At 39.5% G+C, this 25616-nt stretch overlaps 2 protein-coding genes and 1 pseudogene across 2 annotated transcripts in view; 1 reads left to right on the top strand and 2 right to left on the bottom strand.

The window, feature by feature from the left end:
* Positions 1–3766: 3766 nt before the first annotated feature.
* Positions 3767–7548, bottom strand: LOC145772512 (zinc finger SWIM domain-containing protein 3-like). Its single transcript, XM_082584383.1, has 4 exons — positions 7295–7548; positions 7037–7145; positions 6543–6612; positions 3767–4440 (listed from the first exon to the last, which is right to left on the bottom strand). The coding sequence occupies exons 1-4, from the start codon at positions 7546–7548 to the stop codon at positions 3767–3769; spliced, it is 1107 nt and encodes a 368-aa protein (XP_082440509.1).
* LOC145772510 (uncharacterized) overlaps positions 4429–25616 on the bottom strand; it is a 172686-nt gene continuing 151498 nt past the window's right edge. Inside the window, exon 4 of the mRNA XM_082584381.1 lies at positions 4429–4440. The gene's annotated coding sequence lies outside the window, so the exon portion shown is untranslated. The remainder of the gene's footprint in view (positions 4441–25616) is intronic.
* Positions 15492–17791, top strand: LOC145771816 (transaldolase pseudogene; annotated as a pseudogene).

Raw genomic sequence — 25616 nt, 5'->3', positions numbered from 1 at the left:
TGATTGCTTTGTTACGACCAGTGGCGTAGCCAAATGGGGGGGGGGTTTGGGGGTTACAACCCCCCTTTGGCACGCGTGTGACGTTACGATATTGAGAATGATGCTATCAGTCTAAAAAAAAGTGCCTAATTTTAAACAAAATTGCATTAAAAGTGCAAGTTTTGCCAATACCAAACATCTCAGCCAGGAATTAGCAACAAGAAAACATAGAGACTTAGCTTTATTTCCGAAAAATGCCGAAGAAACTTTTACTTCTTTTAACAACACCTAATATTTATTAGCCTATTATGTATTTGCGTCAGACAAAGCGGTCCATATCCAAAACAAAACAACGAAATGATACACAACCTGCAAATGCACAAAGGTCACAGAGTGCCACTTTGGATATCGTTAGTTGAAACTCTCACTAAATAGGCTATCTACTGTTACACGTTTACATACAATGGTACGGTAGTGTTACAAGTTAGAAGAATTGAAAGTATTCAGAACGATGAAAACAATCAGATGACATGGCAGCCATCAAGACTAGGCAACAGCATAGTCTACATAGAATTGTTGTAAGTTAATTATTATTATTTATTTGCGTCAGACAAAGTTGTCCATATCCAAAACAAAAACAACGAAATAATACACAAAGTGCAAATGCATAAAGGTCACAGAGAGCCACTTTAGATGCCGTCGGTTTAAAAGCTCACTAGCCTAAATGGGCTATCTACATTCTACAACTGTTACAAATTTACATGCAATGAGCGTTGGAAGAATTGAAAGTAAGCTTATTCAGAACGATAAAAACAACCAGATGACATCAGGTCTGATATAAAGCGATTATAGGCCTACAATGGCAATCGGACCTCATCAGGGAGGCAACAATAGAGTTAGACGATACTTCGCATCTTCCAACAAAAGAAAAAACATATTTCCGAAGTAATGCATCAAATGTTATAATGTTGCACAAGACTTGATGTTCACGTAGTGACTTACGCTATAGTGTTTGGGCAAATTGTGTTCAATCCTAAATTTGGAACATAGGCTAAGCATTTGGAACATAGGCTATACCCATAAACAAAACAAAACGTGAACAAAATCAAAACAAGAACAAAACGTAGGCTACCCATGAACATGAACAAAACTTGCCTTTACGTCATCTGGTTGAATTTTGAGTGGCAATTATAACAAAACCAATTCTTTTTCTTCGGAGCAGTTCTTCTTCCAATGCATTGTAGGTGGGTCCATCTCAAACAACAGTCACAGCAAATGCTGGACAAATCTCCGAGGTCATCACCAGGGGCGGCGCCAGCCAAAAATGAGTGGGGTGGACAAAAATATTTTGAGGTAATATGAACAAAAGAATAGAATGGGGCCAAACGCTCCCATACATTTCCTCTGCGGTCCATAGAATTGCCAACTACGATCTTTATGTTAGCAAGCTTGTCGTTATTTTATGTCATGGAGCTGCTGCAATGATAGGCGGCCTCATAAAAAATTATTGGGTGGCCCCTTAAACAGAATTTTAAAAAACCTGGCTATTACCGGTACCTAATAATATCCATTGCCATAGGTTAAAAACAGAGATGTAGCCTACGTATACGCCGCAAATTCTACGCCGCAAGTATGCGGCGTAGACTTTTTGTTTACGCTAACGCTTGCGGCCACATTTTTTTGGATAGTTGCGCTTGAGGCTACGCCGTAAAGTTTTCGCGGTTTTTTAGCGCATAGCGTCAACGCATAGGCTACTTTTTAATGTCTTTTTTTCGCTACAACACGCCAATACCTTCCAGCGCTGCAGTTGAAAGAACGTTTTTCAATGGGCAAAGACATATTGGAACCAAAACACAGCAAAATGTCTGATGAACACTTTCAGATGCTTGTGTTTCTTCGTGGAAATTCAAAATAAAACTTGTTTGTTTCGAGTGGTTTATACCGTGTGAATGTTTGGCACCTAGCAAACAAAATTAGTTTACGCTAATGTATGCGCTGACGCCGCCAACTTTTTTTACAAGTTACGTTAACGCATACGGCGCATGGTTTTTCAAACGTTTGCGTTAACGTTGACGGCGTCAATATTTTTTGTATGCGCGTACATTAGGCTACTGGTTAAGAATCATTGCACTAAAGGTTTATTTTGCGCTCGCAGGTCAGTTGAAAAGCTTTCACCATTTTTGAGGACCAGTGTTGTCGGCAATGTCTCGCTTACTGCTGATCTGCACCAGATGTTCAAGTCTTTGTAATGATGGCAGGTCGCAGATAGGCTAATAGTTTATTGTCTTATTTTGCTGTGGATACGTTCACAACTCACAAGATGCCACAGTCATGGGCAAAGTAGCAACAGTAGCAATATTTTGAAACAAACCGCTGTACAAATGATTTAAGATCGTTTTGTTCACACAATTTCAAAAGTGAAAGAAGACACAACCACACGGTCCACTTTGGTGCTTTTCAATTTCTAGTTTCCACTTGTGACAATTAGCTGACCCCAAAAAAGAAGATCCTATTGCTGCCCAACCTGATTTTCATGGAAATTATAGAATTTAACCAAATATTCAACTTTAGGCAAATTTAATGGAGACATGTGCGTGTAATAAAATGCAGCTACATTTGACATTAATTCACATGTTTGATCCGAGTAGCCTAACGCTTTTTAAGTTCATTCAGCATTCTGTCAAAGGATAAAGAAAAATCTCGTCTTAACTATTCTGTAATGGATTCAGATTCACTCCACGGAAGACTATTGCAACCTATCAATAATATCTGACCATCTCGGAAATGGCTTGGTGGGTAGCGGCATCGCTTAGCCGGCGTAGTGGTTTCACTGGTAATTTGATTTCTATCCGCAAACAGCGATGTGTTGAAAACCAATTTGGTAAAATCTTCCTCTGAACGCAGTGAGTCAAATGCTCTTTTCAAGTCGTTGATAGCAGCAACCCCAGTGGTGAGATCCATTTCTCCACTTTTTAAATAATCTGAAGCCTGTTTACTTAATGAAAAGCATTTATGAAGAATTAGACTAGCAGCAACAAATTCAGTTTGCTTGATGCGGAACAAACATCCAGTAGATACACCATTACATTCGTTTGGCATTTGTTGGAACATTGACAGCAGTGCTGGATATAGGCTACATTAATAACAACATCCAGATCATCTGAACGTGCAGACCAATGAGACCATCTAGTAGCCTACCAGATAACGAGTGCAATGCAATTTTTCCAGACGTGATTCCATCCTTTTTAAAATGCTCTTTATACAAAAAAATGTATCTTGGGAGAACAGTCCATAAAGTTGTAGATGTTACCAATTGTTTTGACTGTCGCTACGTTTTCAACACTGTGCCCAAGCGCAAGATTTAGTCGGTGTGCAAAACAATGAAAACATACCGACGGTTTGGCACCCGCTGCAATTAGGTGTTGCTGTGCACCTTCATCCTTGCCTGACATGTTGGTGGCCCCATCAAAACCTTTGCCTATTAGGTCTTACAAAGCTTGTGTCTCAGCTGTGATAAAAGCCATCACCTCAAAATGGTAAAATTAGACTACAATCAATCAATACAATAGAGCGATAACCATGAAGATTCTTTATTTCTTCGTATGTCAATGCTGCAACAGTAATTCATAAGTAAGAAGTTGAAATTAATTTATGACGCAGTCACTAGGCCCCCCTAACCCCCTGCATACATCCCCCAAGTTTTCTCATCGGATCTCGACGAATTACAAAATTGACCATAAATAGAAGTGGGGTGGACATGTCCACCCCAGTCCCCCCCGTGGCGCCGCTACTGGTCATCACAGCAAATCTGGCAAGTCCATGACCCGTTAAGTTGCAGTTCAGACATGAAGTGCCGTACACTGCGCCATCCCTCAAACGTGAAGTAATGCCTCACAGATGATACCGCCACATCTTCGTTGAGGCATTCGATGGGCACCAACTCAGTTTGTTTGATGTTCAGTTTCAGTTTGATGTTTGCATCAGCAGCATAGACTATTTTTTGAACTATGTCCAGTGCAGCCATCCGCTCAGCTTGTGAAATACCGAGTTTTTCGGCATTTATTTCTCTTCTCATAGAACGCAGAGTATGGAATAAACAGATTTGTAGAGATGCGTTGGGGAAATTTCTCTTGAACACCAATCTCTCGGTCATGTCTTTGTCAGTCATTATCACTTCACATTTGTGACATTGCGGATTGGTGTCCTTAAAAATTTCAACCATTGCTTGAACCGTGTCTTGGTCTTCATTTGCGACAATCCAAAAAGCAACTGCTTCACTTTCACCATTTCCATCTTCAATCATGAGCACATACAAGGGCATCTTGAAATCATTCAGTTTGTATGTGGCATCTACCAACAGCAATTCTGGATACGCTGCAAACATATCTCTCATTGGTTTGGTTTGAAAATATATCCCTTTCAATGCATTGTGCTCATCGACACAAAGTTCTACAGTAGCATCTGAAATATGTACAAAAATGTCATTTCATGTAATTGTGCAATTACCAATGAAATGGAGACAAAAATGATTAACACATAGCCTACAGGCAGAGGCGCCGGAATCGGGGGGGCAGGGGGAGGCGGATGCCCCCCCCCTGCTCTCAATTTTAAGTATTTCAATGATGTGAAAGACATTACTGAAAAGAAGCGTAATTTTTGCAAAATATGACCAAAAAATGTTTTCCCCTTGATTGTCAAAAAATCTTTTCCCCTTCGACAGTTAATCCACGATCCTTCTATTGCGAAATTAAATAATTGGCTAGAAGAGACCGGCGACCAAACTTGGCCGATTGAGGAGGTAGCATCGGCGGTCATTCAAGCACTAAGCGGCCTTGGCTGCTTTAAGGCTTGACAGTAGGTTACATCATTATAACATAGCATGATGCCCTTCTTTGTATACCGGACACTTGTAGGCTATCATTACTCAATACATAGTGAGCTGATAGATTAGCATTATCGCTATATCTTATCTTGAAACTTGAAAAGAAATTGGCCTTTTAGTAAACAAAAGTGTCCTTTTTTCGTAATCTTGTCCCCCCAGTCAAAAATCGTTCCGGCGCCCCTGCCTACAGGCTACTAACAGATCGATTCCTCCACAAGTTAGTAGCCTACTTAGATTCTACAAGTTAGATTCTTCAGCAGTTAGCAAATGAGCGAATAACAATTGAGCAAGTGGCAACTGAGCTATTAACATTTCAGCAAGCGGTTGAAGTTAAAAAAAAGTGAAGTGAAACTTGAAGGTGCACGTTGACATAGCCTGTGTGTAAAGGTCGCCTGTGATATCGACTTAGCCTACCTGGATATTTCTTCATTTCTGCCACAAGTTCTTCCAAACAATGGCCTTGGGTTTGTGTTTTTTTGCTGATGTTGTGGAGATCTTTTAACAGTTCTGCTGCTGGAAACGAGTTAGCTCGTGCAATTGTGATGTAATTTAACGTCACATGATGTCACAATGCCCCAAAAATCCTAATGTGTTGCCAGTCTGGGGGCCTGACAGGTTGCTTCAATTTTAAACCAAAAAAAACGATTTTTAACCCATTTCCCCGCCAAATTCTTAAAATTAAATAAAAGTCAAAACACCAATCAGTGTGAACAAAGCTCGAAATTCAGCAATGACTTTGAGGTCTAGAAATTCTTAGACTGGGATAATGATGCCAGGCTACTAGTATATTGATCAATGCACATAGGTCATGTAAAAGAGCTTACTTTTTATGCAGCAAGGTAATTGAAATATTCTATTATTTTTTAAGGTTTAGACTAATTTACCTATTCATTTAAAGTCACTAGACTAGACTGCTTGTGCTTACTGGTACTAGCTAGAAGTCCTGTAGGCTATCTAACCCTAGTTGCTAAAAAAATCCAAGCAAGCATTTTCTTATGAATATAGGCTATGACTATGCTATGATGTCAACAAAACTTTTGAATGTAATGTAAAGGCAAACCAAACGTGGTAGCCTATAGGTTTCATCGAAAGGAAATATGCTTGCAATCGCCTAGTTGGTTAAGTTAAACTTCGGTAGCCTACCGTACAGTAGCCTAGCTACCGGCCAGCATAAATTGTCATTTTTACATCGTTTCATCGTCGCCAGACGTTGAAATCGTGTAAAAAAGGAACTTTTGCTGATCAGGTATAAGTTGCAACTGAGAAATATTTACAAAAGCCATTCGATTTGTTCAAAGAACCGAATTAGCCTAACAGTTCGTATTTACATTGATTCAATGTTTGAATACGTTGAATCACTCGGTCTATCGTTTTTTTTTTACATTGATTTCACGTCTGAACAGGTTGATTCGATGCAAAAAAAAAACTGTTTTGCTGACTGGCGCGCTTGTAAATGCAATGGTCATTTCGACGATCAATTGCAACACTGATTTGCTCCAAAATTTCAAAGTGCGTTTCAATAGTTTGGCAACCCATTTTTTCATTACCATGGCAACCAGAGAAAAAGGAGAACTCCTCTCACTTTTTCAAAACGCTGGCAGCTAAAGTGTTAACAACACCGTCTTGCCGTATTTGTGCAGTAAATGCGATTGCAGTAATTTTTTATTGGATCTCATATTACACATGTGAGCAACATCTTCCTGTGCTGATGCATCCAGTCTGCGTTGTTTGGGCAAGTGCATGAAGGAAGTCTGAAAATATAATAAAATTTGAGATGAAAGTACATTTTGGTAAGAAGCAAAATTGACCAAATGATGATTTAAAGAAAAGAAAGCAGTTCAAAGAAAGCAAGGTTTTTTAGAGATAAAGAAACAACCAACAGTAGGCTAGGCTATATAGGCCTAAGAACTGAAAAACTGACAAAATCACTCAACGCATAAACAAAACCTATTATATAGCTTCACAAAATTATTGACCTTTCACTCATAATACTTCCGAGAAATATTTCTTTTGAATATTTCAATCAATATTACTTTATTTATTGTGATCACTTTCATTTTCGTTAAGTTACACAGGAGAACTTATAGTGAGCGCTGATACTTGTGTTTTGTTAATATAAATGGACATCTGTAACAAATATGAAGAAGCAATGGACATCTGATCCAATCCACTTACTTCTGTGCTGTCATGATTATGCTCATCCACACACGATTTCACAAAAAGCGTTTCTCCATCCCGGCTGACTCGTACAGCCACCGTAAAGGGGCAGTTGAGTAGATATGTGCTGTAATGGAAACAGATTTAGTGGTGGGAGAGAGGTAGGGACGTGAGGCGTTTTTCGCGTTCGTTCTTTTTTTTTAAACATGTTTTCAAACACATCAAAACAAAATTCTCTCGTCCAAACCAGGAAGAATTTAGGCTACAGTAGCCTACCTTTGGTTTGGTCGAACGCCTGAGGAATGCGACACCACTTTTCGACCACCGTGTTTGCACGACAAATTCAGCTCGCTGTACTTCAAGGCGTCTGCAAAATGTCGCTTTGGTGCCCTTACTCTTCCAGCCTCAACAGTTCTGCTACTTCTGATGTATAAGTTTACAAATTTTTTTGCTTCGTATTGTTTTATAGCTTGGGATACTTCATCGAAATTGCGAAATGTTTTCCCAACTGTAACTAATTTTTCCCCCATTTTGAAGATAAGAAAAAGGAATACAATACACTTAGAAATTTTTAACGCCTATATCGTCTTCTCATTAGCCTACGTATGAGAAAAAGGAATACAAAATGGATGATTCGAAACAGAATAGGCAACCAATTAGGCCTACACTTAGAAATTTTGAACGCCTATATCGTCTTCTCATTAGCCTACGAATGAGAAAAAGGAATACAAAATGGATGATTCGAAACAGAATAGGCAACTAATTAGGCCTACACTTACAAAATTTTGAACGCCTATATCGTCTTCTCATTAGCCTAGCATTTTCAAATTAAAGGAGAATTCCTTATCTGGCAACACTAGTGCGGAAAATTTAGCCATATTGCTGCAGTATAGCCATATCCTATAGGCTATTGCAGCTAAGCAAAAGTCCACAATTGCTACGCCTGCCTGTTTTCAATTCAACCTAATTTTCACACTCATCAAAACAAAAATAATTTTAGCTACCACACTTTAGAATTCCTTATCTGGCAACACCAGTGCGGAAAATATAACAATGTCCTAATTGTCCTATGCTGTCAAGCTGAACTGAACTGCCTGCTTTCGCGCGTGACGTGCGCAGCACCAGCGCGCATGCGCAGTAAAAGCGACGTAAAGATTAGAAAAAAAGGCATGGAACGGCTGTATTTACGGCGCCGTAAACGTAGCCACTTCCTTTTAGTTATGCCTATTGCCTATGGGAGTTATTTGTTTTTTTACAACTCTTTGGATCGAAAAACTGTGTTAATGTTAGAGAAACCTACCATGATAACGAGGACCTCTATTGTGAAGATGACCTAACAGCAGTTCATATGGGTTTAAAATCACGATTGTGGAGTACGGTAGTTCAAACTTTTTTCACTTTTGTGAGTTGTGGCCAGGCAGAAAACCATCATTTTATTTTGACTTGCGATTTTGCTTCAGATTTATTTGCTTATTTTTTTAGAAAATAACCTGGCAACGCAGTAGCGCAGCAATGCCTTCCTAAAAGGGGTCCCACGAATTACCCATAAGCCCCATAAGTACCCATAAGTACCCATAAGCACCATAAGTCGCGTCGAATTACCCATAAGTCGCGTCGAATTACCCATAAGCCCCATAAGTCGCGTCGAATTACCCATAAGCCCCATAAGTCGCGTCGAATTACCCATAAGCCCCGTAAGTCGCGTCGAATTACCCATAAGCCCCATAAGTCGCGTCGAATTACCCATAGGCACCATAAGTAGCATTGAATTACATAGAAGTAACGTCGAATTACCCATAAGCCTGTATAGTGTAGACTGTAGAGTGTAGTCTATAGCCGTCTAGAAGCCTAGTAGTCGGCTGCATAGCCGAGTGGTGAGGAGCACGGCGCGTCGAATTACCCATAAGCCCCATAAGTCGCGTCGAATTACCCATAGGCACCATAAGTAACATTGAATTACATAGAAGTAACGTCGAATTACCCATAAGCCTGTATAGTGTAGAGTGTAGTCTATAGCCGTCTAGAAGCCTAGTAGTCGGCTGCATAGCCGAGTGGTGAGGAGCACGGGCTGGGCGTTCCAAAATATAGTTCGACACCGTTCAAGAGCAGGACACTTGAAGGCATGCCTAAAGGTGGACACGAAGATTGGCTTCGTTGCCTTCCCGTCCGCTGATGTGTAATCTGCAGTTTGCTGCAGCAGATGGAGTGTTTTGTCCGATAAAACACCTTAACATTGGACAATTTTCCCTATGAACCAGGTGACTGCAGCATAGCAATCGTTCTCGCACTCAGCCAGAGACTTAATTCTTGCTTTAAACTTGATAATTAAAGAAAAAAAAGAATAATGGCAAGGGTGGGAATCAAACCCGTGTCACCAAATTCAATAGCCCTTCGGCTATACCATTCCGCCACGCAATCGCTCGTGAAATCTTCGCTTAATTTGTTTATATATCTAATGTTTCGAGAACGCTCACAATATTATCAGTTTAGTTTGTTTTTATTTCTGACCATCACAACGAAAAAACAATATACGACAAACTTGGCAGAGGTCTATAAAAGGTAGAAGCGACAAAACGCGGACGTTATAACGTGCATGATACCAAAGCAGGACAATCAGTTTAAGTGACACGATCGCAAATCGCAACAGCGACTTGCAGATTACATATACGCTGACATGAAGGCGTAAGTAATTCCACGTTGCTTATGGGTAATTCGACGCGACTTATTGGTAATTCGACGCGACACGTAATTCGACGGTAATTCGACGCGACACAGATTACATATACGCTGACATGAAGGCGTAAGTAATTCCACGATGCTTATGGGTAATTCGACGCGACTATTACCCATAAGCCCCATAAGTCGCGTCGAATTACCCAAATGCCCCATAAGTCGCGTCGAATTATCCATAAGCAATGTGGAATTACTTACGCCTCATGTCAGCGTATATGTAATCTGCAGGTTGCTGTTGCGACTTGCGACCGTGTCATGTTAAACTGATTGTCCTGCTTTGGTATCATGCACGTTATAACGTCCGCGTTTTGTCGTTTCTACCTTTTATAGATCTGTGCTAAGTTTGTCGTATATTGTTTTTTCGTTGTGATGGTCAGAAATAAAAACAAACTAAACTGATAATATTGTGAGCGTTCTCGAAACATTACCGATATAAACCAAATTAAGCGAAGATTTCACGAGTGCTTCCGTGGCGGAGTGGTATAGCCGAAGGGCTATTGAATTTGGTGACACGGGTTTGATTCCCACCCTTGCCATTATTCTTTTTTTTCTTTAATTATCAAGTTTAAAGCAAGAATTAAGTCTCTGGCTGAGTGCAAGAACGATTGCTATGCTACAGTCACCTGGTTCATAGGGAAAATTGTCCAATGTTAAGGTGTTTTATCGGACAAAACACTCCATCTGCTGCAGCAAACTGCAGATTACACATAAGCGGACGGGAAGGCAACGAAGCCAATCTTCGTGTCCACCTTTAGGCATGCCTTCAAGTGTCCTGCTCTTGAACGGTGTCGAACTATATTTTGGAACGCCCAGCCCGTGCTCCTCACCACTCGGCTATGCAGCCGACTACTAGGCTTCTAGACGGCTATAGACTACACTCTACACTATACAGGCTTATGGGTAATTCGACGTTACTTCTATGTAATTCAATGCTACTTATGGTGCCTATGGGTAATTCGACGCGACTTATGGGGCTTATGGGTAATTCGACGCGACTTATGGGGCTTATGGGTAATTCGACGCGACTTATGGGGCTTATGGGTAATTCGACGCGACTTATGGGGCTTATGGGTAATTCGACGCGACTTATGGGTACTTATGGGTAATTCGACGCGACTTATGGGGCTTATGGGTACTTATGGTGCTTATCGGTACTTATGGGTAATTCGTGGGACCGCCTAAAAGCGAACTAGGGATGTCAGACTAGAATTTAATGAGCTGCCCGGATAGCTCGGTTGCATTACTTCTATAACAAAGAAGCTTCAAGATCAAGCGGCACTAATTTGACTCTCGGGTGTGCACTTGAGCAATGCACATTAAGAACTGCTCTCCATTCAGCAGCATCTAATAGATAGAATAATTCCCTGCAACAAGATTTCAACAATCGGAAACTTCACTCTGTCAATCTCGATGACCCGGCCTGCATCAGTGATTCAAAGCCTCTACAAGTATGCAAAACTGCCAGGATTAAGCTATGCAAGAAGCTTTCCCAATTCAAGGATAAAAATTTAATATATTGGTAAAGGGATAGGCTACCGTACCCTTTCTTTGTTTTTTTTTTATCAAATCTCTTTTTAACTAGTATTTAGTTAATTTCAGATTAATGCAGATCATAACTAATGCAGCAGATTTTTTCTACCACTAATCAGCAAAAAGAAATACAAGTTGCATCAGGACTCATTTTTAAAAATAATTTTTTGATACTGCCAATTTGAAATAATGTTTATCTTGTGTTAGATTTATTTGGATAGGCTAGGTAATGCTTTATCAAAGAGCTTTAATGACTAGAGTCAATAATTATGAGAGTTCAATTTGTTTTATGAAAAATATGTCTAACTTTGTAGTTGGTCACTTGATATTACTTGGTACCTAATAACTTGGTTACACAGTACAACACTTCCTTAAAAGTATGCATTGCCATCTACAACACAATACACATATGCAACCCACAATCCCACATACCACCTTATTTTATTTAGCGCACATTATAATCTAGCCAGTATATTACAACAGTATCTATCATAACTAGAGATAGAGCCTGTACCGGTATAGCCTATATGCTTTTTGACAGCCAGATTGTGCAGTAGCAAGAATTGACACTTGATAGTAATAAACTTGTGCTTCACTCATGAGGCTGGGCTTATCAATATCGGGTGCAACCTAATTCGTACCATGAACAATTCGTACCGTCAGTTCGTACCTTGAAAAGATCGAGAGAAAAAATTAAAAACAGCCGAAGTCGCTGATCGCAGTTTCCGCAAACATTTAAAAAAAGTTAGGGCATCGGAGTATCGGTATCCGCAAACAAACTAAAAATAACGAGAGAAAAAAATAGAACATCGCTGATCGCAATTTCCATTTTTCCGCAGTTTCCGCAAACACTTTAAAATTTCTGGTAATGATCCTAGGAGTTTGCCGAAATCGCAGTTTCCGCAAATATTTTAAAAGGGTTAGGGTTGATCGGAGTTTCCGCAAACATTTAAAAAAGGCAGTGGCTATTTGACCGGCTCCGGTCTTTGAATCTGAAACACTATTTGACCGGTCATGACGTCATTACATAAGTACTTTTTTCTTTTTCTCTTTCAAAGCAAAAGACGTGAAGCGCCGATATAAAGTTCTAAATTCAACACGCTCTCTTCAACTAAGTCCGTGGCGCATACGTTGCGTCTCGGGTTGCCATTCTAGAGGGGATGAGTTCGATACTTTCCGGAAGCATTGACTTTTTTTTCAATTTTTTTTATTTAAACTTTGAACCGAAGCGCATTTTTGTGATCAATTTTTAATTTGAGTAGCCTACAGCCCATTTTTTTATGTCTTTTCAAATGTGAGAAATAAAGTTAGAGTTTTTTTAATTTGCTGGAATTTGAGAATTTCTCTTGGTAATTTTCCGATCGTGATAAATGGTCCAATTTTCCAATCGTCCATTTTTTTTAAAAGAAAATTACATTTTTGCTCTCAAGTTAGTTATAGCCTATACAATACTTCTTTAAAAAATATAACTAACTTGAGAGCAAAAATGTAGGGTCGTTCAGCAAACACGGTCACTTATGACGATCGGAAAATTACCCAGAGAAATTCTCAAATTCCAGCAAATTAAAAAAACTCTAACTTTATTACTCACATTTGAAAAGACATAAAAAAATGGGCTGTAGGCTACTCAAATTAAAAATTGACCACAAAAATGCGCTTCGGTTCAAAGTTTAGATTAAAAAAAATAAAAAAAAAGTCAATGCTTCCAGATAGTATCGAACTCATCCCCTCTAGAATGGCAACCCGAGACGCAACGTATGCGCCACGGACTGAGTTGAAGGAAACGTGTTAAATTTAGAACTTTATATCGGCGCTTCACGTCTTTTGCTTTGAAAGAGAAAAAGAAAAAAGTACTTATGTAATGACGTCATGACCGGTCAAATAGTGTTTCAGATTCAAAGACCGGAGCCGGTCAAATAGCCACTGCCTTTAAAAAAAGTTAGGGTTAGGGTGTTTCTACCTGGTTTCCGCAAACAAACAAACTGAAAAGATCAAGAGAAAAAAATAGAACAAAGCCGAAGTTGCTGATTGCAGTTTCCGTTTTTCCGCAGTTTCCGCAAACATTTTAAAAGGGTTAGGGTTGATCGGAGTTTCCGCAAACATTTTAAAAGAGATAGGGTTGGTCGGAGTTTCCTCAAACATTTTAAAATTTCTGGTGATGATCCTAAGAGTTTTCGTTTGTTTGCGGAAACTGCAATCAGCGACTTCGGCTTTTTTTAATTTTTTTCTCTCAATCTTTTCAATGTACGAACTGACGGTACGAATTGTTCATGGTACGAATTAGGTTGCATCCATCAATATCGCACCACTAATCAGTAGTAGATCCTGTTAGGGAAGCCAGCCATGACTTGCAAAGGATTTTGTGATATCACTCTTTCATGTGATCTGCATCAAAGCGAATCTTTTTTGTTTTTGGCGATATATTGGCATACCTGTCCAGTGTCCACCCCATTAGCTCAGTGTTTATGTGCCCAACTCAAGATCATGCAGCGCTGGTTCGGCGTGCGCTGAAGCACACATTTTGGGACTGCTTTCCATTCAGCCGCACCTAGTGGATGGAATAATTTCCTGGCAATAACATTTCAACAATCAGAAACTTCACTCTGCCAATCTCGATAACTGGCCCTGCGTCTAAAGCTTCTACAAGTTTGCAAAACTCCCAGGAAGAATCTATAAAAGTATTTGTTAGGCTGTGAGTAATGATTCACAACCAACCATTGTGATCAAGCCTGTCATAACACCTCAGGCCTCGAAATTCACGGCGGACACCGCGGACATGTCCGCCGTCACAGCATGTGATGTCCACGGGAATTACCATCTAGATCGGTCATATTTGTCCGCCGAGAAATAACACAGGAACTAGCGATACAAATCGTCATTGCATAGCACGAACAATTGTTGCGATTACGAGAATATAATTTCCCGCGCATTCTAGTGCGCATCTAATAAATGTGAATTACTGTATCCCTTAGATTTCATTCAAGCAGAAAAACTTTTGATTTTTCTGTTGCTTTAACGATTGATGACATTGAATCAGCGTAACAAAGATGAATTCTTCGCTAAGAATCGATGGGAGCACGCGCAACTTAGTTCAAGTCTTACGTCGCAATGTCTGGCTTTGATCTTCGAGTAATATTGATAAGGCAAGGTTGTTTACAAAATTAGATTATATGAGTAGGCTATTACAGCAAGATGCAGCAAAATTTGTTAAGTTTTGGTATTTCAGTAAGAAAGAAAAGGCCCATGAAAAAGTTACTTTCGCTCACATAACACGCAAAAATATACCTAAAGAAAAATACCCAGTGAAACTTTGCACAGCAGAAAATAGTACGGTAGCGGTAGTGTAGAAGTTTCCCGACTCGTGCCCAGAGCATTGTGACGCAAAAATCCACACGACCTCGTTCGGTGGAAGTTAATCAGTTATGCGGTGTATTGCTGCTACACGGCGCTTTGACTCTCCAACCGCACCTCGTTGGACTGATGAAAGCCTTCGCTGAAATTAAAAAAAGCCTTCCAAACCGTAGCCATAGCTCTTGAATGGCGAAGAATTATCAAGATAAAGTGACTAAGCACGACGATCGACGCTAAAACTGGTGTGTCCGTTGTGAAACTTAATTTGTCCGCCAAGATAGCTGCTCAGACCGGACACGTTTGTCCGCCGTCAACAAACACGAATTTCGAGGCCTGCACCTGGAACAGGATGTAACCAGTTATCAGTTATGTCAGATCATGATGATACAATAGTAAAATTAAAAGCCAACGAGGGGTGCTAGACTTCTTTCTTTACAACTTTGCACTAATGTTTGATGAAATGAATCTTTCATCAAACCTATGTTTAGTAGAAGTATCCGAATCTTGCTGAACATGCCTTGAACATTATTTCACTATTTTGTAAACTTGTTTTTTCAAATATGAAGCATTGTAAATTTTGTAATTAGAACTAGGGGCTTTGCAGTGATGTGAGATTCAGTAATCCCACTTTGGCAATTTCAATTCTCAAAACTATCATTTTAAATTGGTATAAAGCACTTTGAGCCTAGAATTCAAAAATACATCGGTTGGCTTCCAGTCATTATTAGAAGTTTACATATTGGCAGGGTCTGTGTATACAGATCGGTAGATGGAATTTTTATAACACAGTTCTTTCTTTGTAATCCGGTTGATCCTTTAGAAAGCTTTAAAATTTCATTATCACGTTTGTTTCAGTTAATCCCTTTTGCTAATAGTGTAGCCTATTGAACATTATGAGTGATGCTAAGAAAGCTAAGCTTGCATCTGTTCTGGAAGAACTCAAACAATATACTGGTATTGTAGCTGATACAGGAGATATTCAAGCAATTTCTAAGTACTTGCCCCAAGATGCCACAACTAATCCATCATTACTTTTGGCTGCAGCCAAAATGCCAGAGTATGCTTCAATAATTGATGAAGCTACTGCATTTGGTAAATCACAATCAACAGATCTTAATCAACAAGTAACTGAAGCAATGGACAAGCTTTTTGTATCATTTGGGGTAGAAATTTTGAAAATTATACCTGGAAGGGTGTCAACTGAGGTGGATGCAAGGTTGTCATTTGATATTGAAGGCTCCATTGCCAAAGCTAAGAAATTTATAGCTTTGTATGAGAAAGCAGGAATATCTAAAGAAAGGGTTTTAATTAAGCTTAGCACGACATGGGAAGGTGTGCAAGCTGCAAAGAAATTAGAAGCAGAAGGTATTCATTGCAATATGACACTTCTGTTTTCATTTGCTCAAGCAGTTGCCTGTGCCGAAAACAATGTCACTCTCATATCTCCTTTTGTTGGTCGCATCTATGACTGGCATGTTAAAAATACCGGTGTGAAGGATTATGAGCTTTTAGAAGATCCTGGTGTTAAAAGTGTAACGAAAATCTACAACTATTATAAACGATATGGCTACAAGACTGTTGTCATGGGTGCTTCATTTCGTAACACAAATCAAATCAAGGCTCTTGCTGGATGTGATTTTTTGACGATTTCACCAAAGCTCTTGGAACTTCTTAAAAATGACACTGCACCCTTGGTGAGGCAACTTTCTGTTGAGACTGCTTCAACTACGGATGGTCCACAAATCCATTTGAATGAACCGCAGTTTCGTTATCTTCATAATGAAGATCCCATGGCTGTTGAAAAGTTGGCTGAAGGAATTCGTAAATTTGCAGAAGATGCTGTAAAGCTGGAAAATATGTTGAAGGAACGCATGCAGTAACTGTTCAATGTGTTAAATTGTGCAGCTGGTGCGTTAGTCGTTTTGTACAGAAGATCATGTTTAACTTGAAGAATAAAAGATGATAAAAAATTGAAATCAACACCAAATTAATTTCATTTGATATTTTAAAATAGGTATATTTATACGTGTACCTTATGTATAATTGCTGGGTGCTTTTAAGATATCGTTTTTCTCTTCTAGTAACTTTGGCTGATACAATGCAATGTTTTCATGGTTAAATGCCTATTTTATGCTGGCAATCATGATATTTTTTTGAAAAGTGCAAACCTACTCAATTTGTTTTTCACTTTTTGCGTTCACAACCACATGCTTGTATTCAGAAAATTTGTTGATATATTGGCCTGGACGGTAAAATCTCTTAGTGCGAAAGTGTCTTAATGGTGAAAGTATTGGTTTTATTATGATCATGTTTATGCAAATATGTTGCAATTACATCAGTGTAATATTTTAACTCAGCACAAATACTGTGCAATTTAATTCAATGAAATTTTAGTTTTTTGTAAAGCGTCTGATTGCGCATTGAAGATGTAAATAGGCTAATGATTAGTTGCCACTATTAGATTGAGTGTCGGCCGATGTGTTTCTGTTGCTTTACTTTTACATAAAATAATAAAAGCAACTAAATTGTTTCTAGAAATTTGCTTTGAAATTTGCTTTGTTTTTAGAACAATAGGCCACACACAGCAGACAAATTACTTCTAGTTATCCGTGGTTTTCAAAAACTCGTTAGAATGACGCAACAAACACTATGCAGTATCACTGGTACTCACGCAAATATAATGGTCAACAACAGTTTGTCTCAGTGCCTCCACTTCAAAGCAATGTAGCTTATTGTTTAAATTTCTTTAGAAGTTCAGATGGACAAAAACCGCAGCAAAATATTCTTACATTTGCAAAAAGTCTCGTATCTCCGTGCATTGATTAAGCGTTCTTGTTGTGGGTCTGGCTTCCGGCTTGTCATCACTTGCAGCAGTGTAAGCTATCTTGTGTTTTTCTGTTATGCCTCAAATCGCGCTGTCAGTCAAAGTAGTGGTTTCAACACCCATCAGCTGTTGCATTGTCTTTGTAGGCGATTTCCCTTCAAAAATCACACCGGAATTTGCGGCAGTTCTGATGAGCTCAGCAATGGAGATGTAATCAGATGTGTCCGTTATGACTTCAATGTGAGGTCTGAGGAGTCATAGCATTGAAATCGGCATGTCTGAGGTAATTGCATAGGCCTATCGATATCGTAAAATAAAAAACAAAACCAAACTGTTTCGCCTCGACTGATATCCAAGCTTGTGCAACGCTTTCAAAAAATTGACAATTTTCAGTCATTTTGACATAGAGAGAGCTGCACATGTCTGGGGGCACCAAAAAGGTGTCGAGTTAACCAAAGTTTCGAGTTAGGGATAGTTTTTGCATGTATTTGATAGGCGTTTTGCAAGAACCAGTCAATGTTATCGATATATATATTACTGTATATAATAAAACAATGAAAACTATTAATACTACAAAAAGTGCTCAATGCCAAGCAAAGCAGAGCGAATTAAATCAAATATAGTTATTACTATCTGAAGCCTTTACAAATTGCTTCACCTAGCGGATCATCAGAAGGTCTTATTCAAATATAATATATATATCAAGCAAATTACTTAAAAGAAAAGCATGCCGGAAGTAGGTTTAAAGTTGGTTTTGAATCTTTATCCTCGGACTGACAAAGCCTTGATAGGTTAGGCCTGTACCTGATAGTTTCGTATACTTGTAGAGGCTCTTGACGCAGGGCCGGTTACCGAGATTGGCAGAGTGAATTTTTTCCTATTGTTGAAGGGAAATTATTCCGTTCACTAGTTACCGCTGAATGGAGAGCAGTCCTGAAATGCGTTGCTCAAACTCACACCGCGAGAGTCGAACCAGCGCCGCTTGAGCTGGGCGCGTAACCATTGAGCTAACGGGGCGGACGACGAAGTATGGCTAGTTGGCTACCGGTCAAAACAGAATGGAGGAAAAGGAGTTCATATAGGAAGTCACAGCTGATCTAATATCATTAATCTGTTGAAAATATTATAGTTCAGTTTACAGAAGAAAATAGCCTACATAAAAACTGCTTTCACGATCAGGGAATAGGCTAAAAGGCATAGGCTAATTATTTTGCGATGGATAATGGGATGGAAGACAGTTTTATCATTCCATCATTAATTTTTTAACACGGTTTCAAGACATAGAATAACTTGAGTAAAAGTTGCCGTTTGATTACGTTTTTTCAACAAAAACAATTTGATTTAGAATCGTATTGAACCAAAACAAATGAGAAATCAACAACATTCACAGTGAAACAAGCATTCTCGTGGATAGCATAGTTTCCCTTCAGTAATTTAAATGTACCAAATCGCTCTTCAATCATTCTATTCAGGGGCGCCGGAACGATTTTTGACTGGGGGGGCAAGATTACGAAAAAAGGGCACTTTTGTTTACTAAAAAGCCAATTTTTTTTCAAGTTTTAAGATAAGATATAGCGATAATGCTAATCTATCAGCTCACTATGTGTTGAGTAATGATAGCATACAAGTGTCCGGTATGCAAAGAAGGGCATCATGCTATGTTATAATAGGCTTGCCATACGTCCCGGTTTAGCCGGGACAGTCCCGATTTTAAGGCCTTGTCCCGTTGTTTCGCCCGGTTAACCAATTTGTCCCGGAGTTTTCAATTTGAGATTTGCAAAATAAAATTCTTGAGCTAGTCATCTTAAACAATTCTTTCTCAAGTAGGTCTACGGAAAATATCAACAAAATGTTTCAGAAGCAAATGATCAACATCGACTTCTTTTTCGATGAGCACGTTTTGGTAAAGAAATAGATGTCTAAGAGTGAGAGGAAAGAATCATGGCAAAATGCAACGACATCTCTTGAACAAAAGTAAACTTTTAACAAAAACATAACCATTCCAAACTTTCAAAACTTTGTCGAGTTTGTGTTTTGTTTGCCTGGGACATCAGCACCAGTTGAACCACTTTTTTTTCTATTATGAACAATATGTGGTCTGATGACAGAGGCCAAATGCTAGAACAGAATGTCAAAGCTCTCCTCACTTGCAAAATTAATGTTGATTTGACATGTAGTGAATTTTATGAAAAGATAAAATCTAACACTGTAGCCTACTTTCGAAAAAGGTAGGCTACTTAGCACAGAAAAATATTATTAGGCCTGATTCATGTGCTCATAAATATTGTTAAGTTCCCTTGCTTTCGTTGGAGAAATAGGCTTAAATATATTGGTAATTTTCCCATATTAAATAATTATAGTTGCATTAAATTATTTTGTATTAGGCCTACCGTACATTAAGATTATTTGCAGTTTTATATGCGTCCCTGATTTGCATTTCTAAAAAATGGCAAGCCTATGTTATAATGATGTAACCTACTGTCAAGCCTTAAAGCAGCCTGCGGCCATGGCCGCTAAGTAGTGCTTGAATAACCGCCGTTGCTACCTCCTCAATCGGCCAAGTTTGGCCGCCAGCCTCTTCTAGCCAATTATTTAATTTCGCAATAGAATGATCGTGGATTAACTGTCGAAAATATGTAGTGTCAAAGAGTGACGCAAAATTAGATCAGCGCGTCATAATCGCCGCTGTTGCATTGTGCGGGAATAATTGTTATTGCTGGAATATATCCATCTGCGATCAGCCGATCAACAGCGCTGTAAGTCTTGTTTGTAATTCCCGATGTATATTTGAATAAAGTCTTAATCGAAAGTGCTAATTTACATCGGCTGGCAATATTGTCGTTTTTATGTCGAATCGATGTTGTCGAACATTGAATCGTTGTTAAAAAGGAGAACTAGGTTAGTTGACATCCGAGGGGAAAACATTTTATCATCCTATTTTGCAAAAAATTATGCTTCTTTTAGTAATGTCCTTCACATCATTGAAATACTTATTTTATTACCTTGCCGTCATCGTAACACATGTCGAACGTTGCTTTTCGTTGCTAAAAAGAATTCTAGGGGAGTGGCGAACTTCTTTAAAATCAGCCACATTGGAGACACTCGTGCGAGTGTCGTTAGATGGTCCCGCAGTACTGGATTACAATCCCGATGAAGCAGTTATTGCGTGGTGCAACGATACTATTGTAGGACGTCGCCCAGGCCCAGACTTCAACAACGCTAAGTGATAATTTTAGCATTATTGCAAGTTTAATTCTATTTACTTGTGCTATCGTTATTTTGTATTTTGGCCTCCAAGCACGCAGATTTGGCCGCCGAGAAGGAGCTCCCGGTAGGCCACGATGGCTGCCCAAAAAACAACGAGTTTTAAGGTGAAAAGCAGAAATTGTTATATTGCAGAATGTGCAGTAGCTTACATGCAGTGGCGCGGGAACTATTTTTCTCTAGGGGGGGCTGAGGCTGCCATAGTGTTGTCAGCTTCTGGGGGGCTTCGCCCCCCAGACCCCCCTTTATGTGAGAGAACATTTAAAACTGTTAGTGGGCATCCAGGCGCCTCCTGTTTAAAAAACGACGCCAAAACACACACATTGTAAATTGTACCAAATGAAGAACGGCAAACAACAAAAAGGCTGTTCAGGAAATTAAAATGTAAACGAACAAATTAGAAAGTGATATGAAAACGACAGTTTGTGGAAATGAGCTCTCACACGCTTCCGAAGATTGATTTTCGCTCAGTTCAGGTGTTTTCTCTATGAACTGTGTCAGGAGATCTTTGACATCGACAGTGTCCAAAATGTTTTGGTGGACATGCATCAACGCAACATGAGTAGCCTACCGTGAGTCCTTTTTGTGTCATTGAGCTTTTCAACCACATTTTTAAGCGTTTTAGATGAGAAAAAGAACGTTGTGATGATGCAGCTGAAACCGAGAAGCATAGGCAGAGCTCCACGAATTTTCGCGTTTCTTTGAAAAGATTTAGAGTTTGAAGGTTTAGTTGCGATAGTATCTCAGCAACCTTTTGAACGGTGTTTGCGGTTTTTCCACTTACAACATCGCTGAGCAAAGTACGGTAAGTTCCGTTTTTAGGCGATTTTTTCTGATGGCATCGGGTAAGCTGATCTCAGCATCAGATCTTTCCTCACCGTTTGCACAGCTCAGAAGGGCCATTTTCTCTGTTGGCTGTGCATTCTTTTTCTATATGGTGTTTGCATCCGTTTCTTGTTTACATACAACTCCTGATGTTTGAGAGGGACTTTATTGTCCATGTTTGTTAGGACTACAGTGCTGGTATTTTTTTTTTCAAGAAACACAGGGATTTCAATGATTTTTTCTGATGGCATCGGGTAAGCTAATCTCAGTATTAGATCTTTCCTCACCGTTTGCACAGCTCAGAAGGGCCTTCTCTCTGTTGGATGCTGTGTGCAGATCCGCTTGGTCGAATCTTCGAGCAATCTCAACTTGAACCAAATCAAGGGCTTCGATGTATTGTCGTTTCCACGTTCCTTCTCCCGCAGAAGACATAGCATCCGATTCCTCTGTGTTTCGAAGTTTTGCTGGAGTTTTGCTCACTCGGATATCCTTTGACGTCTTTAGGTCATTGACAGATGCAAATACGTTCGCTGCTTCCATAAGCTTGGAAACGGATTCATCTTTTCTGAGATTTTTGATCCGTTCGCGGAGAATGGTGATTGATTTCAAAGCTGAAGAAGCAAAGATCTTCTTGTTTTGGAGCTGTCTTGCGACGGCTTCTGCAGGCTGAAAAACTTCACCGCTGCAGGTAATCGCAAAATAAAGCCACATCGTGCGTGCTTGTTCTACCAAGTCGAATATGCTTGCATGTGCGTCTCCTCTCATTGCACTATCTTCTGTCATGTCAGTCAGACACATGACAAAGCAATATCATGTATATATTATTGTAATGTTCAGAAGTACGCATGAAATGTAAATATTGCAAAATGATGTCCAATAAACTATGGACCGCCGTGTTAGTAGGGAGGGTGGCTAGTAAGCTACGGCTACTGCGAGGTGTAGCTCCCTCTGTGATTGACGACTCTTTATTGCGAAGGATGAGAGCGACCACACGTAGCCTAATAGGAACTCGATTCATCGTAGCAATTATTGTTCAAAAAAATGTCTGAAAATATGTTATGTAGGCCTACCTTATTGAATTGTCAGAGTTTTCTAGGGGGGGCTGAAGCAATTATAGAAAATTCCAGGGGGGGCTGAATTTGCTCTAGGGGGGGCTGCAGCCCCTTGAGCACCCCTACTTCCCGCGCCCCTGCTTACATGACTTTAAAAGGGCACTATTGCCCCCCTGCCCCCCCATCTGCAGAAAAATTGAGGACAGGGGGGCATTCGCCCCCCCTGCCCCCCCGCTTCCGGCGCCCCTGATTCTATTTGCGTGAAAACATAAACAATCAAACAAACTATAACATGTGGCAGCGTGCAGAGCGTTTTGAAAACCAAAGCGTTAACTGACAATAATAATAAATCAGAAGCTTAGGCTATTCCATTGTCCCTAAGCTAGTAGCCTATTACGGACTACGGTACTGCGTTAACTAATAATTTGATTTTGGAGTGGATTCGGAGTCTAAAGCAGGAGTTGATTTAGAGCAGTGGTTCCCAAACATTTTATAGTCGCGGACCCCTTTAGACAAATTATTAATTCTGCGGACCCCTACCTAAATTTTGCCTGAAGCTCAATTAACACACTATTGACTATTGTAATAATTATGCTCCTCAACTACTGTACTGTGTCATATTGCATTGCCGCTATGACTCCTGCGGCAAATATCAGGTTAAACAGTTGTTCAAATAAGAAAATGAATGAATTGTTCAGGAAATGTCAGCAGTATTTGAATATTAAGGAGACCCAAAGTGCCAGGCCGAAACTTTTTTAACGTAAGCAAATTTAATGAGAGGGCTGTTGTTGCCTTTCCTGAACTAAACGACTGAACTGTGGTTGAGTTTTTGACAATGCAACACGCATGTCATCGTCAACGTCCAGGCGATTTCGATGTTTAGTTTTAATTGTAACAAAACCAAGAGCTGAGAATCCTGCCTCGCAAAAGATAGTGGTTATGAATGGTAACAAAACAATAATCGCTTGCTTTGCCAAGAATGGGTAGGTTTCCAGTTGTGAGCACCAAAATTCTTCCACAGTTTTTCAATGAAATTCTATGCGTAATAACTCTTTTGATCTCATATCAATTAGGTCATCTTTAGTCTTTACTGAGATCGTCATCGCTAATGCTGTTCAAGTCAAAAAGAAAAGGATTTCGAATCCAAGTTGCAACTTCGTTCGGCAGGTGTTCTAAACTAAAATAATGTTGAAATGAGATTTGCAGGGTTTCAAGTGTGCCCAAAATTTTTCTCTCATAGAGATCAAAAGAGTACATTCTCTTTGAGTTTCATCCATCAAGATAAGATCTTCTAACATTGGAAAGTTAGCGTAATTACCTGCTTCCAATCTGCGTTTCCAAACCGTAAACTTGGCTAAAAACGCTTTCAGTTTTTCAGCTGCATCAATTATTGTCACACCTGGTCCTTGAATGCCACGATTTTGAGAGGGGACTTCTTTTTGCTTTCAAAAGAGTTGATACCTCATTTTTTAGCTGCTGCAGTCGTTTTAAAACTTCTCCTCTAGATAACTAACGTACCTCACATTGATACAAACGTACTTCGTAATCTGACCCTACTTCTTGACAGAGCGCTTTAAAAAGTACAGTGGTTTACAGCTCTGTTTTTGATGAAATTAACTTTCACGCAATTTGTCAGAATTTCTTTGAGACTTGCTGGTAAAGTTTTTGCTGCCAAGGCGTACCTGTGCAAGAAGCAATGCGTAACAACCACGCGAGGAGCTTTCTTTGTTACTAGAGCAGCAAATCCGGATTTGTTCCCGAGCATAGCTGGTGCTCCATCCGTGCATATAGAACAAAGTTTCTTTTTCCAATCAAAATTTTATTTGACAAAAAATTCTTTCATCTTGCCAAATATATCACTTGCCCTTGGTAATTTCCAAAAGAGGCTCACAAAACAAAAACTCTTCTTTCATTCTTTCACCATGAACATAACGCACAAACACCAAATTTTTACCAAACAATTTCTTGCATTTAAAGAGAGAAATGAAAGTAAAAAGATCGCTTTTCGTTTTTTTTTTTTCCAAAATTCATCAAGGTAATCACGGACCCCCAAATGCTTTCTCACGGACCCCCAAGGGGTCCGCAAACCCCAGGTTGGGAACCACTGATTTAGAGTTACAGACGTTGGAGTGGAGCAGGAGTCAAAAAAATTTGACTACGTACACCTCTGATATGAGGCTACTTGCTGATCATTAAATAAGAAAAACTATCGCGTTGTCAATGAGATTTGAAGTATATTGTATTTGTGATTGATGGTTCACAATAAATGTAACCTACCGTAAGCTACGTCAAGAAAACTTCACTTTCTGTTGTCAAAAAGTGTAAGTCCAGTTCAGTTGTTTTTATTTTCGACCATCCCAGCGTAATCTACACATGTCAACATTTTAGAAAAAAGGTAGAAACGACAAAACGCAAACGTTATATCGTGCTTGAGACCGAAAAAACTAATTAAGTTGAAAGAAAATTGGATTATAATCGATCATATGACATTAGGACTTGAGTTAATTGCACATGAAAATAACACAAGAAATGTCTCCACAATAACATTTACTACCAATTAGTGATGCAAGCCGCGCCGCGTACGCGGCCGCTTTTGACTTTTTTGCCGTGTACCGCGCCGCGTGGAAGGTTGAAATGACAAGGCCACGCCGCTTGCTGCGTAAATTTTCAAGAAATTAAACTTTCGTAAACGTAAACTTTCAACTTTTCAAGAAAATTAGTTATGAAACTTCAAATTTAAATTGGAAACACAGATCAGTTTTTTTTTCCTTCAGAAACCCTAAGCTGGAAAGCTATGCAAATTGTAAATGACTTGCAGTTGACAGTAGTGATGCAAGCCGCGCCGCGTACGCGGCCGCTTTTGACTTTTTCGTCGCGTGCCGCGCCGCGTGGAAGGTTGAAACGACAAAGCCGCGCCGCTTTCCGCGTAAACTTTCAAGAAATTAAACTTTCGTAAACTTTCAACTTTTCAAGAAAATGTCACTTCTGGAACGAAGAAGCTTCAAGATCAAGCGGCGCT

Source organism: Aplidium turbinatum, chromosome 6, assembly GCF_918807975.1.
Source record: "Aplidium turbinatum chromosome 6, kaAplTurb1.1, whole genome shotgun sequence".
Classification (NCBI taxonomy): Eukaryota; Metazoa; Chordata; class Ascidiacea; order Aplousobranchia; family Polyclinidae; genus Aplidium; species Aplidium turbinatum.
The sequence above is the reverse complement of the archived record's forward strand: the minus strand, read 5'-3'. Positions and strand labels throughout refer to the sequence as shown.